At 43.1% G+C, this 16,569-nt stretch overlaps 1 protein-coding gene across 3 annotated transcripts in view; it reads right to left on the minus strand.

Moving 5' to 3' along the window:
- TMCC3 (transmembrane and coiled-coil domain family 3) overlaps positions 1–16,569 on the minus strand; it is a 156,385-nt gene that overhangs the window by 135,115 nt on the left and 4,701 nt on the right. Inside the window, exon 1 of one of the 3 annotated variants that reach the window (XM_017804324.1) lies at positions 695–771. The exons of 1 other annotated variant lie outside the window; for it this stretch is intronic. In XM_017804324.1, coding sequence (XP_017659813.1) covers positions 695–706 — 12 coding nt within the window. In that variant the 5' untranslated portion in view covers positions 707–771. Of the gene's footprint in view, positions 1–694; positions 772–16,569 lie in introns of those variants that run through there. One more of the 3 variants, XM_017804325.1, reaches the window with a different exon arrangement.

Below are 16,569 nucleotides of genomic sequence, written 5' to 3' on the forward strand. Positions count from 1 at the left end.
GATCCTTACTGACTATAACAGCCTTCGGCTGCAGCTCCAGAGTGGGGTCTAGGGCTATTGCGTAGCCACGCTGCCCTCGGCTCAGACCTTCGGGTCTTTAGCAGTGCCTTCACCAGTCATGAGAGACTTGCGTTCCCCTGCTCACGGCACCACTGGCGCCGCTGCCTCGTGTGGATGGAAATCTCTTCCCTTGGCACGAGTCTCTCCGTGCCCGAGATCTCGCGGCCACGGGATCGTCTGCCGCCGCGCAGGGAACAATAGCGGCAGGGGGAGCCCCGGTCGCCCGCCCCGCCGCACGGCCGGTGCTCCCGCCCGCAGCCCCGGGCGGCTCCCGCTCCCGCGCCGCGCCGCCGCAGCCGCCTTCGCAGCCAGCGGCGGCGGCCTGCAGGGACACCCCGCGCCCCGGCTCTCCGCCGCCGCCGGCATCCATTGCAACTCCGGCCGGAGAGCGGCCCACTCGGGGAGGCAAAGTTTGCCCGGCCCCGGCGCTCCCCTCGGGCCGCGCCCCTCGCACCGCGCCCGCCCCGCCTGCCCCGACCCGCGCAACTGCCCCGCGGCGACCGCTCGGCGCCGCGGCGCCCCCTGGCGGGGCCCCGGCACGGCCGCCGCTGCCCCGCTCCCCGCCCCGTCCGGCCTCCCCCGGGGGGCTCCCGGGTCCGGGCGGCGGCCCCTTGCCCGCGTTTGCGGTGCTTACCTTCCGCAGCATGCTGGGGGCAGCGCTCGGCGCCGCGCTCTCCCGCCCCTCACGGCGCCGCGGCCCCTCCGCGCGTGCCGCCCGCCTGCCCGCACTGAGCGGCAGCGCAACGGCCGCGCCCGCCACGAGGCAGCGCGGCCCCGGGGGGGCCGGGCCCACCCGCCCCCGCCGCCCGGCCCCTTCCCCGGCCGCGGCCCCCGACCGCCCCCGCTGCCCGCGGCCGGGGCAGCCGTGCCCGAGGAGGGGGCCGGGGAGCGAGCGCCTGGCTCCGGGCGGCTCCCGGTCACGGCGCGTGGGCGCCCCGAGAACTGTGGGGAGCCCCCCGCGGGAAGCAGCGCTCAGCGCTGCCCGGTCCGGGCCAGAGCAGGGCAGGGCAGGGCAGGGCAGGGCTGGGGCTGCTCCCCCTGAGGAGCCAGGAGAAGCCGAGCTGGATAGCTCCGTCGCCCCGGCCAGATCCGACCGTGGGAAGGCACTCGGACGACGCTGCTTTGGTGCTCTGTACGTGAGCACAGTGCTCCAGCTTTCCGTAACGAAGCAAGTCCCACCCGAAGCAAATTACACCTATTCCAGCAACAATTTACTTTTCCTGAAAGCTGTAGTACACCGTCAGAGCGACAAGCTGTTCTCAAGTTAAAATAGAATCCGATCTTAAAAGTATTTATTGCTAATTATAGCGTGCTTTCTGTATTAATGTTAAATGCAAAAACCCAGGGCTCCCGCTGTCCAGTGTGTGGAGGTGAATCGTGGGCATGTTACATCTGCACACACACACACAGGATGAGCCTGTGTGCCCAGCATCTGAACGCGGACAATGGAGCAGCAGGTTGTGTTGTGTCTTGGAAGGAGAGGACTACACATTTCAGAGTTTGAAGGATGTGGCTAATCTTAAGGCAACCCATTATTTTAAGTTTTCCCTGTGTTCTAGTACATTCTTCAAATACTTTTTCATGAAACTTCAGTCCTGTAAGCATATAGCAACCCATGGTAAAATAATTTCTAGCAAGCTAGTTAGTAAGTAAAAAGCAGACAAAGAAGTTAGAGCAAACTGTCATCCCATTTACACTTGGACTTAGTTTGACAAGAGCAGTTTAGCTGAAGCAACAGAATATTAGCTGGCAGGTTAATACCAAGTTCCTAATCTTCTGTCATGGAGAGCTGGGAGCCACACCACAGTACTCAGCCATCAAATTTTGGCCATCAAGTTTGTGATGCTGAGTCAAATCCTGTTGCTTTTGATCTTATGGTGTAAGGTATCAGTGCAATGCTGTGTTAAGGTGCTAAAATGGAGGGGGGGGTCACTTGAGTGGAACCTGCATGACTTTTTTTTTATGTTGGTTATGGTTAAGCAGTGGTCAGTGACAGCTATTGGGCTCGGATTTGCTGGACTCTGATTAGCATGTTAATTTGTGTCTCATGATGCTGGTTGTTAGTTACTTCTCCTGTCTCAGGTCTGATTATACAGACTTCAGTTGTGCTTCTATTTGCTTGCTCAGGTTGCCTCTTCTCTTTCTCTTGAAAATGAGGAACCTGTCATTTTGTCAAAATTTCTCTATTACGGGTATGATATTTTCAGAGTCACTGTAAATGACTATGCACAGAAAACACCGGTGTTTCCAGGAATATTGTCTGCTACAGTCATTGACTCTTCTTGTCCATTGCCCAGTGTAAAACGCTGCAAGACACATCCCTCTTAATGCACCTGCTGTCACCCCGGCTGTGACAGACTCTCAAACGGCTTTCCTTTCTTCCAGACATTTCTCACTGAAGCGCACGTCTCCTGCTTGCATGAGGTTTGACTGTGTAAGCTTCATACAACTAGTAGTTTACCTATAAGTGAAATGGGATTATAATGAAGAATAAGAACATCAGGAATAATCCTAGACCATAGACATAGGGGAATCTGCTTTGGATATTTGGCTTGTTTTCTCTGTAATTACACTCATGAAAATATATGTGCTCTGCAATAACTTCTTTTCTGAAGAAATTCTTTGAGTACGATTAAAAGAGAGTTGGAATCCTGATATTCAGGTGTTGCAATGCTTATATTACAGGTATGGGGTTCTTAGAGTACTCCAGACTTTAGTGCTTGGTACCTTAGCTTTTTATCCATTAGGAGGATTCAGTACCTTGGAACAGGTTTCATTTCCTGATGAGCCAGAAGGTAGCTAAGGTCAGCAACTGAATGAGTTTTTTCGTAGAACAGCCTCCTTGGGATCTCTTACAACAGGTTGTGGAAATCTGGTTCCCATCTCAAGGCCAGAGCTTTTGTCTTCTCAGATATAGGGCTGAGTCATTTGCCCTGGAGATAGATCCTGATGTCCAAATCTGTATTAGATAACTCACCTCAGTGTATGCTTTTCATTTGCTTTCTCAGAACAGAAGGAATACTGCTGCCTCCTTCTTGCACTGTTGACTTCTGCATTTTTTTCTAGAGCTATAAAAGTTTAAGTATGTCACTTTATGTTGAAAACATAAGCATTTTAAGGTAGATGAAAGTTTTGGAATCCAGACCTATCGAGAAATGTGGTGGGCAGGGATTTTTGATTCAAATCCAGGCCATCTGGCCAAACAGCAGCAAATAATTAAATTTGCTGACTTGTCTTGTCTTGTCTGAGATAACATCATTTCAGGGCATCATAATTGCTTGTGTTTCCACTCTTTCATCCCATCAACATGGGGAGGGGCGGGATGCTGTGATTTTTATCAGTTATTATGACTGCAGGGCTCTTGGCACTCACCCTTTCTCCTACCCCTCTGGAGCCATAAAGCTCGCTCTATATTCTTCCTCAGTACATTCACTCTTACATCACTTCGTGTGCCCCTTCTCTCCTACAGTTTTAGCCCAGTTACCATGCTTGTTCAATACCAGACATCTTCGGAGGAAGTCTGGACATGAAGCAATGCATGATTTGGTGGGATCAATCCATGATCTCCAGGAACAGACCTTGTACAAAAACATATTTCCTCCTCCAAAAACCCTCTAATAAAAGTTATGACTGACAAGTATTGTACAATTTTTTCCAAGCTTGTTTTGACAAAGCCGTGTTAGTTTGCTCATCTTCAAAGACCTTTAGTCACATGCAATAATGCCACTTTATCAGAACACGATAGGTGGGAATTCCAGCCCATGCTGGTCAGTTCAGATGAAGCCTGGATAACTGAAGAGCAACCTGCATTCAGCGTGACCACACCTGCTTCACATTTCCTCTGACTTTCATTCATATTTTTTGGTGTGAGTTGTCTTCCACAAAACTTCTGAAATCAATCTGTCCATATTTCCTTCCCCCAAAAAGCCTTAGATAACAATTTACTGCTTTCTTATATTTGGATCATTTTACAGTTTTATGTTACCAGCTGAATGGTGCCATGCTACAATGCTCTCAACTTGTTCCCACTAAGGTGTTTGCCAATAACACCAACTTTTTGTTATTCTTAATGTCATTACTTTGCTTATCAGTGCCCAAAGGCAGACAGAGAGAAAAGGTAACTCAATTTCCCAATAAAGTATCACTGTATAATAATATAATATATAATACTTAAAATATTCTAACAATGACTCTATATGTGCATTTTCTTGGCATTTCTGTCCTCCTGGATGAATTAATCATTTTTTCCTAGACCAGACCACTGTGCTTCTAACATGTACTGTCCCACCAAGCTATGTGTCTCCCAAAGTAAAATCCTGGATAAATACGTGGCATCTCCCAGTTCTGCCTAAACAAGGCTTGTGCTGATTGAGAGGGTCTGTCTGGAGACACACTGCTGGATGGAAGCCAAAGAGGTAGGGCCAGTTTGTATCATCTACCTTAAGGATTACTACAAATTTCTTCTGCTCTGTCCTTGTTTCCCAGTTTTTCACAAATGAACCAAAAGTCCTGAAGTGAGATGCATTCCTTGACTCATTCCTCTGTCATTGACATCCAATTCCCACAAAAATTACCCCTGCTACTACATGATCCACCCTTACATGGCGAAAAAACCCAAAACATAAATTACTTTTATCCTCCATTCTTTGTGCAATGGTGTCTTCACTTAGCAGCTCCTTGTATTAGGAAAGATTTTTTTCTTCTTCATCCTATCTGCCACTTCTGCAAGAATCCAACAGCTCCTCCCCTAGTGCTGCCCCACTCCTCTGGCATACAACTTGCCTCATGGGTTTTACTCTTCCTCAGCCTACTAGCCAGTTCCCTCCAAACATCATGCTCAGTGGTGTTGTCTCCACTGAAGGTACCAGAAGAACTTCTGCAAAAGTGACATCTGATCTTTGGACTGGTTTTTACTTAAAGTTGTGGTGTCTCTTCAGACAACTGATAGTACAGAGCATTCTACGAGAGCAGTTCAAGCCATGCTTTGTAGCACACCCAGTATCAGCAGGCTCCAGTTTCACACATGGAGATGCAAAGATTTTTCTTTTTCTTTCTCTGGAATATTTACTGAATAATTCTGTCAGATGCAAAAATGAAAACACATTGTAGAGCACAACCCGCTCTTTAAATGCAGCATATTTGAAATGCCTCTAGCCAGCCTCATTTCTGCAGGTTTGGATGCAAAATGTTGCTATGGGAACAAAATCTTCTCTCCACCCAATCAGCTGAAGCAAGAGGTGGGCTTTTTTTAAATAACGAGATTGTCTGTGTCTGCCCTCCACCTAATCAGTCAACACAAGAATGAGAACAATCATTTTTACGCCAAACCATGAAAAAATGCAATTCGCTCACTGCCAAAAAAACCCTGTAAGCTTCTTAGGACTGGGAGATTGACATCTTGCTGTAGAACATGAACAGACAATAAGACAAACTGACAAATCAATCCCATTTGACAGTGAAATCAAGGAAAGAAATGAGTGTGAAACTGATCAAATCTAACTAAATCTTGCTTTGGGAGAGAAAGCGTGAAGAGGTCTTCAAAGGAATTGGAAAAAGAATACTCATAACAGAGAAAAAGACTTTACATGATTGTGTGATTGCCTCCTTTACCCTGCGTGCATGTTAAGACTCGGTTTGTGTTGGCATTTTCTTTTCCGTGAGCTGGTACTGCCCATCCCACCACAGAGGTGTCCAGGCTGCTCTCACACAAGTTACATCTTGGTAGCCTGCAAAAGGCACTAAGCCACTGTCAACATTGACTTCCCTCAGTGACCAACGAGACAAGGCTTGACTCTGCTCTGCCAAGTCCTTCACAGTGGACTTTGTCATTAATCTCTGTCATTAGTGTTTTAATTCAGCCAGTGTGAGTCAGAGACCTCCATCCAAGGCAAATTAAAAGTAACATAACCTCGTTTGATCCTCTCTTGTCTGAAATGGTGAATTACTCCTGTGGCTCTGCTGAGGTTTAGCAACCTGTTAAACTACAGTGAGCATTTATTTAAGTCCTGGTTTTGTAAGTAGGACTGTAAGCAGAAAAGGTATTTCCCAACAACTAAAAAACCTCCAAAAACTGAAAGAGATAAGTAATTTTGGGGTATTTTCAGACTAATTAAAATTCTGTTTATTGATGAAGGTTTTTCTACACTGTTACATGAGAGGAAAGTACTAAATCAAACTTCAATAATGATAATAATAATAATAATATCCTTTTTAAATGTTTTAGAATCTGACAGTGCTTTCATGAATGGGACTAAAGTCGCTCTCTATTAATGAGTGATTGAACTGTCAATCTTTACTCCTTCTTAGTTATTATAATGAATGAAACCATACCCTTATCAATCTTGGATTCCGTACACATGTCACATGCTGTCTTTCTCCCCCAGGAGCTGTCAATTTAAAACTGTGAGACAGTCCACAGAAGAAAGGAAGTAGCTCTCTGCTCACAAGGCCCATGATAGAAGTACTATATGTACAAACACAAAATAAAATGTGAGCATCAACCCAGTTGTTTTCTTCATACTGAATGTAGAAAAATGATCTGTGGTTTGTGGTTCTTACAGGTACATGGAAAATTATAGTGACATAAATTATTGAATTTCAGATCAGCCTACAGTCAAGTCTAACATAAGCATTATTTAACTAAACTTTTTGAAAACCAACTGAACGTGTTTCAATAGCAAGATTTAAAGCAGTAAAATTGCGACAGTCTATGTTATGGTAAGACCTCAGTGTTTCTCATGCGAGGCAGGATGTTGGCAGATGTGGTACTAACTCCAAATGAGAGGGCATGTTCTAGGCTCAGTCCGTTCTGCTGACATATTAAGATCTTCTGTCATTGTGGGAAGTGCAAATCCTACAAGAGATGCATGACTTTGGTCATGCATACAACATAAACAGCCAGAGAAGTGGATGAGTTTCAGAAACAAAGTTTGAGTGAATGCATATTAAGAAATCTGACTTGAGGAGGACTTTGAACACTGGAGTGCTCAGAATACAGTGAACCAAGCAGGGCTGCTGCTTGTCTCGTATTCCCTATTGATTTGAGGAGGTGCCCAGTACTGCAGTATGTGAATCACAGCATCTTAGAAAGGAGAAGGGGCATAATTGAAAATAAGCATGGAAGAAGATCCAGGGGCCTTTTCTACACATCACAGTTTTTTAGCTCAATTACTCCAATTCAGAGTATAAGAACTTGCTATCGTAGCTATAAAAAAAAATATTTATCTATTAAAAATATAGATACAATAAGGAAGCCTTATTTGGTAGCGAATACTGGTTTCAAGGACAACTATTTCCATATAAATACTTCCATTACAAGCACAGCATATTATTACCTATTGTACCTATCCCTGGAGTGTTTTGTCAGTTCAGTTCTTACACCGAATTTGTTCAGCTGCTGTAATACCTGCTGCATAAGTGAAGAAAAAAACATGTGGGGCATAAACAAGTTTGGAAGGAAGTAGGAACTCGTCTTTAAAACAGTTTTACTGCTGAGATGCTCCTGTGGTAAACATGCCACATCAGTTCCTGCTTATGCATACTGGTTGTCTGGTCTCACCTGCAGAGGTGCCTTGATGACAATGGCAAGTGGTGCACCAGCAATCTGAATTTATTAAGGGGGTTTGTTTTATTATTTGCAATATTGCATCTTACTGTAACATTTTCAGCTCTCTTGCTATCTGCAGTTTTCATCTGCACTAAGCAACCTGAGTGAATCCTAACCAGAACTGTCCTTGTCACTGTTTTCTGGAAAGTGTCATGCAGAAAAAAAGAGAGATACTTAAAAAATACATACTTACTTAGAGAGTTCTTTGTTCCAAGAAATCTGGGAGGTACATGACGTTGTTCCTGTTCCTGCCTGTATGAATGCTTCCACATGTATTTACACGAAGAATTTGATTGTAACTGTAAAAATTTAGTGTTATTTGTCATTCACAAAGCAAAAGAATTGGCTCATCCTTGCTAAACGGTATGCTACCACAATTGTGGTATAACTTCTAGCTTGCTGTGGATTTAGCTGTTGCATTCAGGATCATTGAAAAGCACTTCATGTTTTCACTTTTCATACAGCTACTGAGTTCTTTTGCTGTTACTACTGATTTGCCTAATAATTTTACATACACAAAGCCAAATCCTGCTATTATTTATGAACACATGATGCTGATCCAGACTTATAATACTGAGACATTATGCTGATAGCATTGGCTGAGGCAAAGAAAGCTTCTCATTTTGGGAATGAACTTAGGATCTTGTTAGGTCCTAGAGTATCTCAAGTTGGAATAAAATTGCCATATTTAAAACAGAAACTCAATAGATTGTGTCTTTGCTTTGTCTGCAGAAGAGGGAAATACTACAATATATTCTTTCCAGCTTATATACTGAAGAATATGGCAAGTTCTAACAGCTCCAAAACAGATGCCTCATGCATTCCTCAGTCATCTGTGCTGGTTTTGGCTGGGATAGAGTTAATTTTCTCCACAGGAGCTAGTACGGGGTTGTATTTTGGATTTGTGCTGGGAACAGTGTTGATAACACAGGGACATTTTAGCAATTATTGATCAGTGCTTACACAGCATCAAGGCCTTTTCTACTTCTCATACCACCCTACCAGCGAGGAGTCTGAGCACGCACAAGATGTTGGGAGGCAATACAGCCGGGACAGCTGACACCACTGACCAAAGGGATATTCCATACTGTAGGCATCATGCTCAATATATCAGTCTGGGGGAAGAAGGAGGAGGAGGGGGTGATGGCATTCATCTTCCCAATAACTGTTGTGTGTGATGGAGCCCTGCTCTCCTGGAGATGGCTGTACACCTGCCTGCCCACAGGAAGCACTTATTTAATTCCTTGTTCTGCTTTGCTTGTATCCATAGCTTTTGCTTTACCTATTAAACTGTCTTTATCTCAACCCATGAGTTTTCTACCTTTTAACCTTCTGATTGTCTCCCCCATTTCATCGGGGGGTGAGTGAGCAAGTGGCTGAGTGGGGCTCAGTTGCCGTCTGGGGTTAAACCTCAACATCATCATAAAACAAATCATACATCTGAAAACATGTGTTTGTGGTCACTCACCTATGAACTCGGAGCAAATGGCCGTCAGCAAGCAGTAGGGAAAGCAGAGAAGTCCCAGGAGCGCTAGCCAGACTGATTTAGCTAATGAAGTGTTGCATAAACAGCAAACATCCATCATCATAAATTATCCTCAAAAACTCCCCTTTCACATTCAGTCATCTCCTTCCATCTAATGCTTCTTAGACAACCTGTGACATCCATGGCCCAAATCCTGCAAATGTCTAGACTGAGTAGGAAACATGCTCTCTAAACATGCTGTTCGTTATAGCTATTTTACCTACTGCCAGATGGATTGATTTGAAATGGTTTATTGCTTACTCATCCTTTTGCATATTTGAATTAGATGAGTTAACAAATTGCCTAGTAGTCAGGAATCAAGTGTTTCAGGACAGTAAAGATTACAAAACTGTGTTTTCTGCCTCCGTAGGCTGTTGCAGGGGAGCTGAAAATTTTACATGGAGATATTTTTGCTTGAGAAGAGTTCAGCTTTGTTAAACAAGACGCACATTGCATATAAAACCTGTACTTCAAGTCTATTAGTAAGAAAGACAAATATGAAAAGATTGTAGCTTGATAGCCAGCTACAGTGTTGTTATTTTGGTACATTTTAAACAACAGATTGACAGAGAGGACTAGGTAGATAGCTCTTAGTAAAAGAACTAAACTGGGATGTAAGAGAGTTGATAATAGAAAGATAACTTTCTACAGAAAAGACAGCAGTAGCAAACATATTCATTCAGTATCACTATTTCAAAATAATCCTCTAGGCATGAGATCATATTTATCACAGCAAGGGCTGTAATACCAGTATCCAGCAGTTATTATTAAAGCAAATACAGAGCAAGGGAACCACATATGCATGTATTTTGATGCGTGAGTTAGCTCAAGGAGCAGAAACCTATCAAAAGGAAAAAAATACCCAGCCACATAGAGCAGAGCAGAATTAATGGAAATACATTTTCCTGTGGCTAAAGAAACAAGCTTAGCCAGAACTTATATTCCCCTCCAACGTTTTCATGGAATGATGGCTACTTAGGAGATATATGTCACTGAACTCAGCAAACCGAGCTGAGTTTGTAGCAATTTCAGTAACTGCTGTTCCAGTTCAAGCCTGTAGATTTTCTAAAGAAGGATACAAAAATGTTTGCATTTGACATTACCTGCTCCTCACATAGTTATTCTCCCCCCAGCTGCTGTAAAAATAAGCCCAGCCTTTCCCAGAGTTGGCTAACTCAGATACAGTGCTGGTGCATCCAGGAAATATTTTGCATCTCTTAACTTCAGTGACATTTAAGAGTGCCTGACCTCTGGAAGGCTACCTCGGCTGTAGATCTTTTATCAAACTGGGTTTTGCCTTCAGTTTTCCATTCTGGCTGAGCTTACAGAATTCTTAATTTTATTTAAATGACCAAATATTAGTCCTGACTCAGGAAAGCATTAAATAATATCCTTGAGTCCCTTAATCACTTACTTAAATTGCTTAAAATTTACTACATGTTGAAATGATTTCTTGCACTTGCACTGTACTGTTCTGAAATTACTTTCTGTCACAGCACTGCTTTCCACCATCTCTGTAGAAGAAATGCAGTTTAGAAATGTTGTTCACTATATTCCTTCCCAATCCACTAGCAATATCTCGTCCACATGAAGAATATGCTGGGAGGCAGATCTTGTCTCGTTACAAATTATCATACAGACCATAGGTCTCAACAGTCCCACAGGTGTGTAAATCCACACCAAACTATAAATATGACACAACATGAGGCACTTCAAAGTCGTAATAATGACCTACTTTTGACAGCAGTAAGGACTTGGGAAAATGGCACTCAGAACAAATGGAGAAGTATTGCTCTGCTTTTCCCAGTTTATGTTCCTTTTGGTGGCTACTCACACATAAGACACTCAGTGCCTAGCTCCACTGTTGGCAAGTTGTTTACTTCTACTTTTCCTATGGCAGGGTCCTTTTATGACAAATTAGGTAAATTTACTTAAAATAAGTAGCAAGAATATCCCTTGCACTCAATAATCCTCCCACAGCCAATAATTGAAGCCAGTTCCCTTCTTACGGAACAAAGACTATTTTAAATACTAGGAGTAATAAGAGTATACAGCAAAAATTTGGCAAAGAACATATGACATCTTCCAGAGCCATTCAGACAAGTCAGGCTGCTTGATTACCAAGTTGAAATAAAGGTGTCAGGCACATACTGACAGGTTTTTAAAGTGATCTTTAGCACACAACATGGAAAAAATATAACTTCAGTGCACAGTGTCAAATCAAACAGTTTGTCTGTCATCAATTCGAATGAAAGAATATATGAAATCTCAGGGTGACATCTGGTATTTCAATACAAAATTGGAATCTCTCAGACGTGAAAAGGCTTTCGTCAAGATAATCTCCATTTAAAGCTCTGTAATGTAAACTGTGACCAGATCGAAGACTGAAAGCCAGCGCACTCAAAAGTGAGATACTAAAAAGATGACTTTCATTTAGCTGTCATTTTCCTATCTGTTAACTCAACAGGGTATGCTCTGAGTAGTATATAGGCTACGCAGAGCAAAATGGAAAGTCATGGATGGCTGCGTTGAATTAACCAAGTACCATAATGTTTACTGCTCCACATAACCCATCATATGGAAATCAATTCCCATCACAGAGGTTGTTGTTATGTATTTTGGCTGTTGAATTGTAAATCAAATGCTGGAACCATAAGTTCAATATATAATGTGTCTTAACATAGGATTTTGTTGTTGTTTTTAGCAGTTACTCTACACAACAAAGTATGATTTCTTGTTTTGAATAAAAACGTAAATATGAATCCTCTGTGGCAGCAGGTACTAAACTGATTCAGCACTTGTAGGCTGGCAGGAGAAGGGCAGGGAAAGGTCATGTGCCTACTGCAGTGGCATTCAGTCAAGCCCTAGAAGGCTATTTCTTTCTGTTAAATAAAAATGTGTGGTAACTTGAGCATGGAGAATTCATAATGATGAGGCAATTTGCCTCATGGTTTTGTTTATTTTCAAAAGGCCAGCTGTTAAACATAAGTAAATACAAACACTGTTGCACAAGAGCTGGAACTGGGGAAGCCCCCATGGCCATATGCACCCACCAAAACATCTCTAGCTTTTTCCTTCCATGACCCCATCACACATCCTGTTTCCTCCACACACCCTGACTTCTCTGCCACTTCCAGTGCTCACTGCCTACCCCCTCCACTGGCTCACACCCCACACCAACTGGCCAGCTGGGACACGTGGGCTGATGGGCAGGGACAGGACAGGCAGTGTGAGTGCTTGTGAAGCTCAACGGAAACAGCTCATCCCCTGGTGAGGTATTAATTCATTCTTTCTCCATTACCCAGATGTTAGTATATACAAAACCTGTAGGAACTTGAATACCCCTCGTGTCTGTACCTTTCACTTTCTGCTTGGCACTATACCCTTGTTCTCTGTTAAGTGGTTAGCAACACACATCCTATCTTCAGAGCAAAAAACTGCATAACGGTGATGCCAAATTCCTCGTGGGGTTCAGACATTAGGAAGACAATTATTGAGGAAACACCAGTGTTGATAAAAATCCCAGAAATAGAGGCAGTGCAATTTGGTTTCCTTCAGAAATTTCTGAATGACAGTGTGAATCAAGAGTAACAGAATTAAAATAAAGCTTCTGCCGCTGAAGAATTAAGGCCTAACACATCAGGGAAGATATACAGAACATGATATTTTAATGCAGTTGTGGATTTTGACAAGCAACTACGAAGTACTGTATTTTCAAAGCCACAAATTGTAAATTAATGTGCAGCTGCAGCTGGTGCAAAGCCACCCTGCCACTTTTATGATGGCACAATGTTATGGCTTGCTCAACAGCTGCCTGGAGCAGCCTCACTGGGGTTTTCAGCCCTGGTCTGGCCTCTGAAAGGAGTTCACACGCTTCCCTATCAGTCAGCAAGCCTTTTGCAGGGTAATTTTTCTCTAAATATATAAACAAGGTATATTTTTAACATTAGCTGTTTCCTACATTCTGGCTTTCCTACAGCCTTGCAAAGCAGAAAAAAAATAGACCTGCGACCCTCTGAAGTTTCTCTGATGTCAGTAAGAAGCAAATACATTTAAAAAATTAGCACAAAACATATGCAAGAGGAAAATCCTCCTCTTTTTCAATGAAACCTAACAACACAGGAAAAGTCACAGGAAGCAGAATCTAATGAGATTTCTGGCTTTGATTTTATTTTATTTTAATTCTAATTTCCCATTTGTTGGTATGATTTTAAACTGATGGTGATCAAGGTGACAGTCAGCATCCCTGATGATCAGGGAATGCAGTCCCAGTATAGCTCTTGAGTCTGTATAAATGGAGAAAAATGGGAGTGGCAGGAGACTAAAAGCAGAGTAGGAGTTTCCATCTTTCCTTAACAGTCCCCTGACTATACTTACCTCAATAAAAAGCACTTGCGTGTGAGTCATCGATCATTGTAAAGCCTGTATTAGCCTGTGAGCAGCTTATCATGAGTTGAAATATAAACAGTCATCAGAGAGGGGCGGTGAACAAATGCTGGTCCATGGCCTGTTCTTCCCAGCAGAGGTCATCAACCTTGTTGCACCTCTGAGAGAACATATTCCCCGGTTCACAGGTTCCCCTGACTGGAAAAATTAGGCATGCAAGCACTTAGTCTTCTCACCACTGCCTCAAAAGGTCATGGAGCTCCTGCTGAGAAGATTTGCATACCAGTACTGAAGTACACAGACAGCCAAATGTCTCAGGGGAGTAGATGGTTCAGAACTGGATGGTGAAAGTGCTAATAATACAGAACAGCTTAATATTTTTATTTTTTATTTGAAAAAAATATGATTCTTATCATTCCTATCAATTTAAGGGAATTTGTTCTTTCTCAGGAACTGAGGAAGATGTGTAGATCTTTCTAGTCTCTTTGGGCTAACAAAAGAGTCACACATAGCTGAAAGGAAAATGGCCAAGAATGATGTGCTAGCAGGACAAAATGGAAATCTTGCATCTCTTGCTTCTTCATACTGGTAAGTAATCATGGAACCTTCCTGTTAGTTAGGATGTCTGAGGGAAGAAAATGAGAGACCATCTTTAATTATATTGGACATTGTATTGATGCATTTGCACTAAGCACTCAGTTCCATTAGTGATGAGCATAGCATTAATACCCACAAGGGCAGCCTTGCAGGACCAGATGGAAGGGGAGAGACAGAGAGCTACTGGCATGAGAAGGGAGGGCAGAGCCAGATGCAGGAAGTCAGGGGTGGCACAAAACCGCTTGGCTGTGGATGAGGGGAGGTGGACAAGGGGCAGCATGCAGAACTGCAGTGCCAGCCCCTGGAGTGAGGGAACACAGGATGGAAGGTGGCCCATAGCATGCACGAAACTGAAGGGAAGCTGGAAAGATGTGCAGATGCACCTCTGAGTAATAACACCAGCCCATCGACTGTTCAAGAGGAGCAAAACTCTTACCTGCAGAGAGTTTCCCCCCCGCTTTTCCCTTAGAAGTGGTTACAACTACAAAATCTGTTTATCAGCCTCCCACTGCTTGCTACAGTCATCTCTGTAAAAGCAGTATGTCTTGCTGGGAAAAGTTTGCTCCTGGATCTCATCGGTTATTACTACAGTGCTCTCAACACTGCAGGGCTTCTCAGCAAAAACTGAACAATCCAGCACAGCAAGCAAAAAGCTTTTCAGTGCTCTTACAGGCTTCACTAAACTGCAGAGACAAAACATTTATGCATCCGGCGGGCTTGGGATTTTTTGACCCACTGTGGCATGGCTTTTGGGGATTAGACTAAGAGAAGTGGGAATTTCAGGCAATGCTGGAGGTGAGAGTAGGTCCCCTGTAGACTAAATGTATACTGAAACTAAACAGCTACCAAAAGATAATAATAGGCTCAAGCAAACTCAAGTGATAAGCACAAATATTCCCTGTGTAACATGTCTGTATAAGTGTACATGTGTTTATTAAACCTATCTAGGAGGCTAGTGTCTCTCTTAGAAGAGTTTGTATTAATTGATAATTCTTATTTGAATGTTATTTTAACTGAGGCAGAGGGGATGGACAGAAAGGGAATGACAGAAAGGGGGACAAGACAGCCCTACAAATTAGCTCGCAGCTTCTTGTTAATGCTGACAAACTGCTCAGGAAAGATATTGCCTAGATGCCTGATGATGTCTTCTCTGAAAGCCTTGTATGAGTTATAACATACAACTACTGGTCTATAGCATCTTTTAAACACTTGATTCTAGGCATCTTATGGTGGATGATAGAAGTTGTGATAACCAAACAGAGTGATTCATGCTAATTAAAAAGAAAACAGCGTAAGGTCAGTATAACCTAGGGAAAGAAGAAAAACAAATTCTAAAACTTAATTGGGCCCCTAGAAAAACATAAAACAAGTTACCTCCCTTTTACCTTGTACAAAATTTATAGTGAGGAGACTCTGTTTAGTTAACTAGATGATAACACCTTTCTTAAGAATTTATAAGAATTCTTTGTCTAAGAAAAACATCTGTTGAATTCCTGACATAACAATGTATAATGTTTATGCCTATGTATAATGAATATACATGAATTAGCTGAGAATAAATACAGAATATTGTGCCTGCTTTGGGTGCACAGAGTCACAGAGTCACAGAGTCACAGAGTCTTGAGTCACAGAGACTCGGCTTGGACACCACAGCGCTGTCTTGCTTTCATTATATAATAAATTCTAATTGGAAATTACCCGAATCTGAGATTTTGTTTCTCACAGAAGTGGTTTGTTTCCTTGATATCTTTCTCTATCAAGAAGCCAGTTTGTTAATTGCAGAGCATGAAGGTAATTATATTGTGGAATTATGGGTTGTGGCATGAGGGTGCTTGTTTTGCCCAGTGTGGAGTTAGACAAATGGATGGTCAGTTATGGCTTGCGTTTCCCTAGTTCTGAGCACCAACAGCAATTACAATCCTGATTAATAGGAGCTACAAGCACAGATAAGTACCCACTTGAGGTTTAGAAGAAACAAAATTTTACTCAATGTAATCAGAAAAGTGTTACAGCACAGATTACTTGCTGCTCATCACTTTTCTTTTGCAGATATGACATTATACTCATAGGTTGGGTTTGGAGAATCCAGTCTGTGCTTTGCCACAATGAACACGTTTGGTGTTCGCTTTTTGAAAACCAGTTTGTGCTTTCCTTCAGCTGCCAGAAGCAAGCCTGCAGCCATGGCACAGGTGAGTAGGCAGCAGGGCTACTGCCAGCCCCCTGTAGTTGCAGTGAGGCTGTAGCAGTGAGGTGGCTATTGTGGGGGTGGGTTGCACAGCAGTTATTTGCTGTCCTTTCTTTTCTAAGCTGCGGTGCTAAGTGGCAAACATCAGAGAGGACTGTGCTTCAGAGAAGCTTTCCAGCTCTGGGGATGAAGGCCGTTATTAGCACAAAC

This window comes from Lepidothrix coronata, unplaced genomic scaffold, assembly GCF_001604755.1.
Source record: "Lepidothrix coronata isolate B3197 unplaced genomic scaffold, Lepidothrix_coronata-1.0 Scaffold9, whole genome shotgun sequence".
NCBI classification, from domain to species: domain Eukaryota; kingdom Metazoa; phylum Chordata; class Aves; order Passeriformes; family Pipridae; genus Lepidothrix; species Lepidothrix coronata.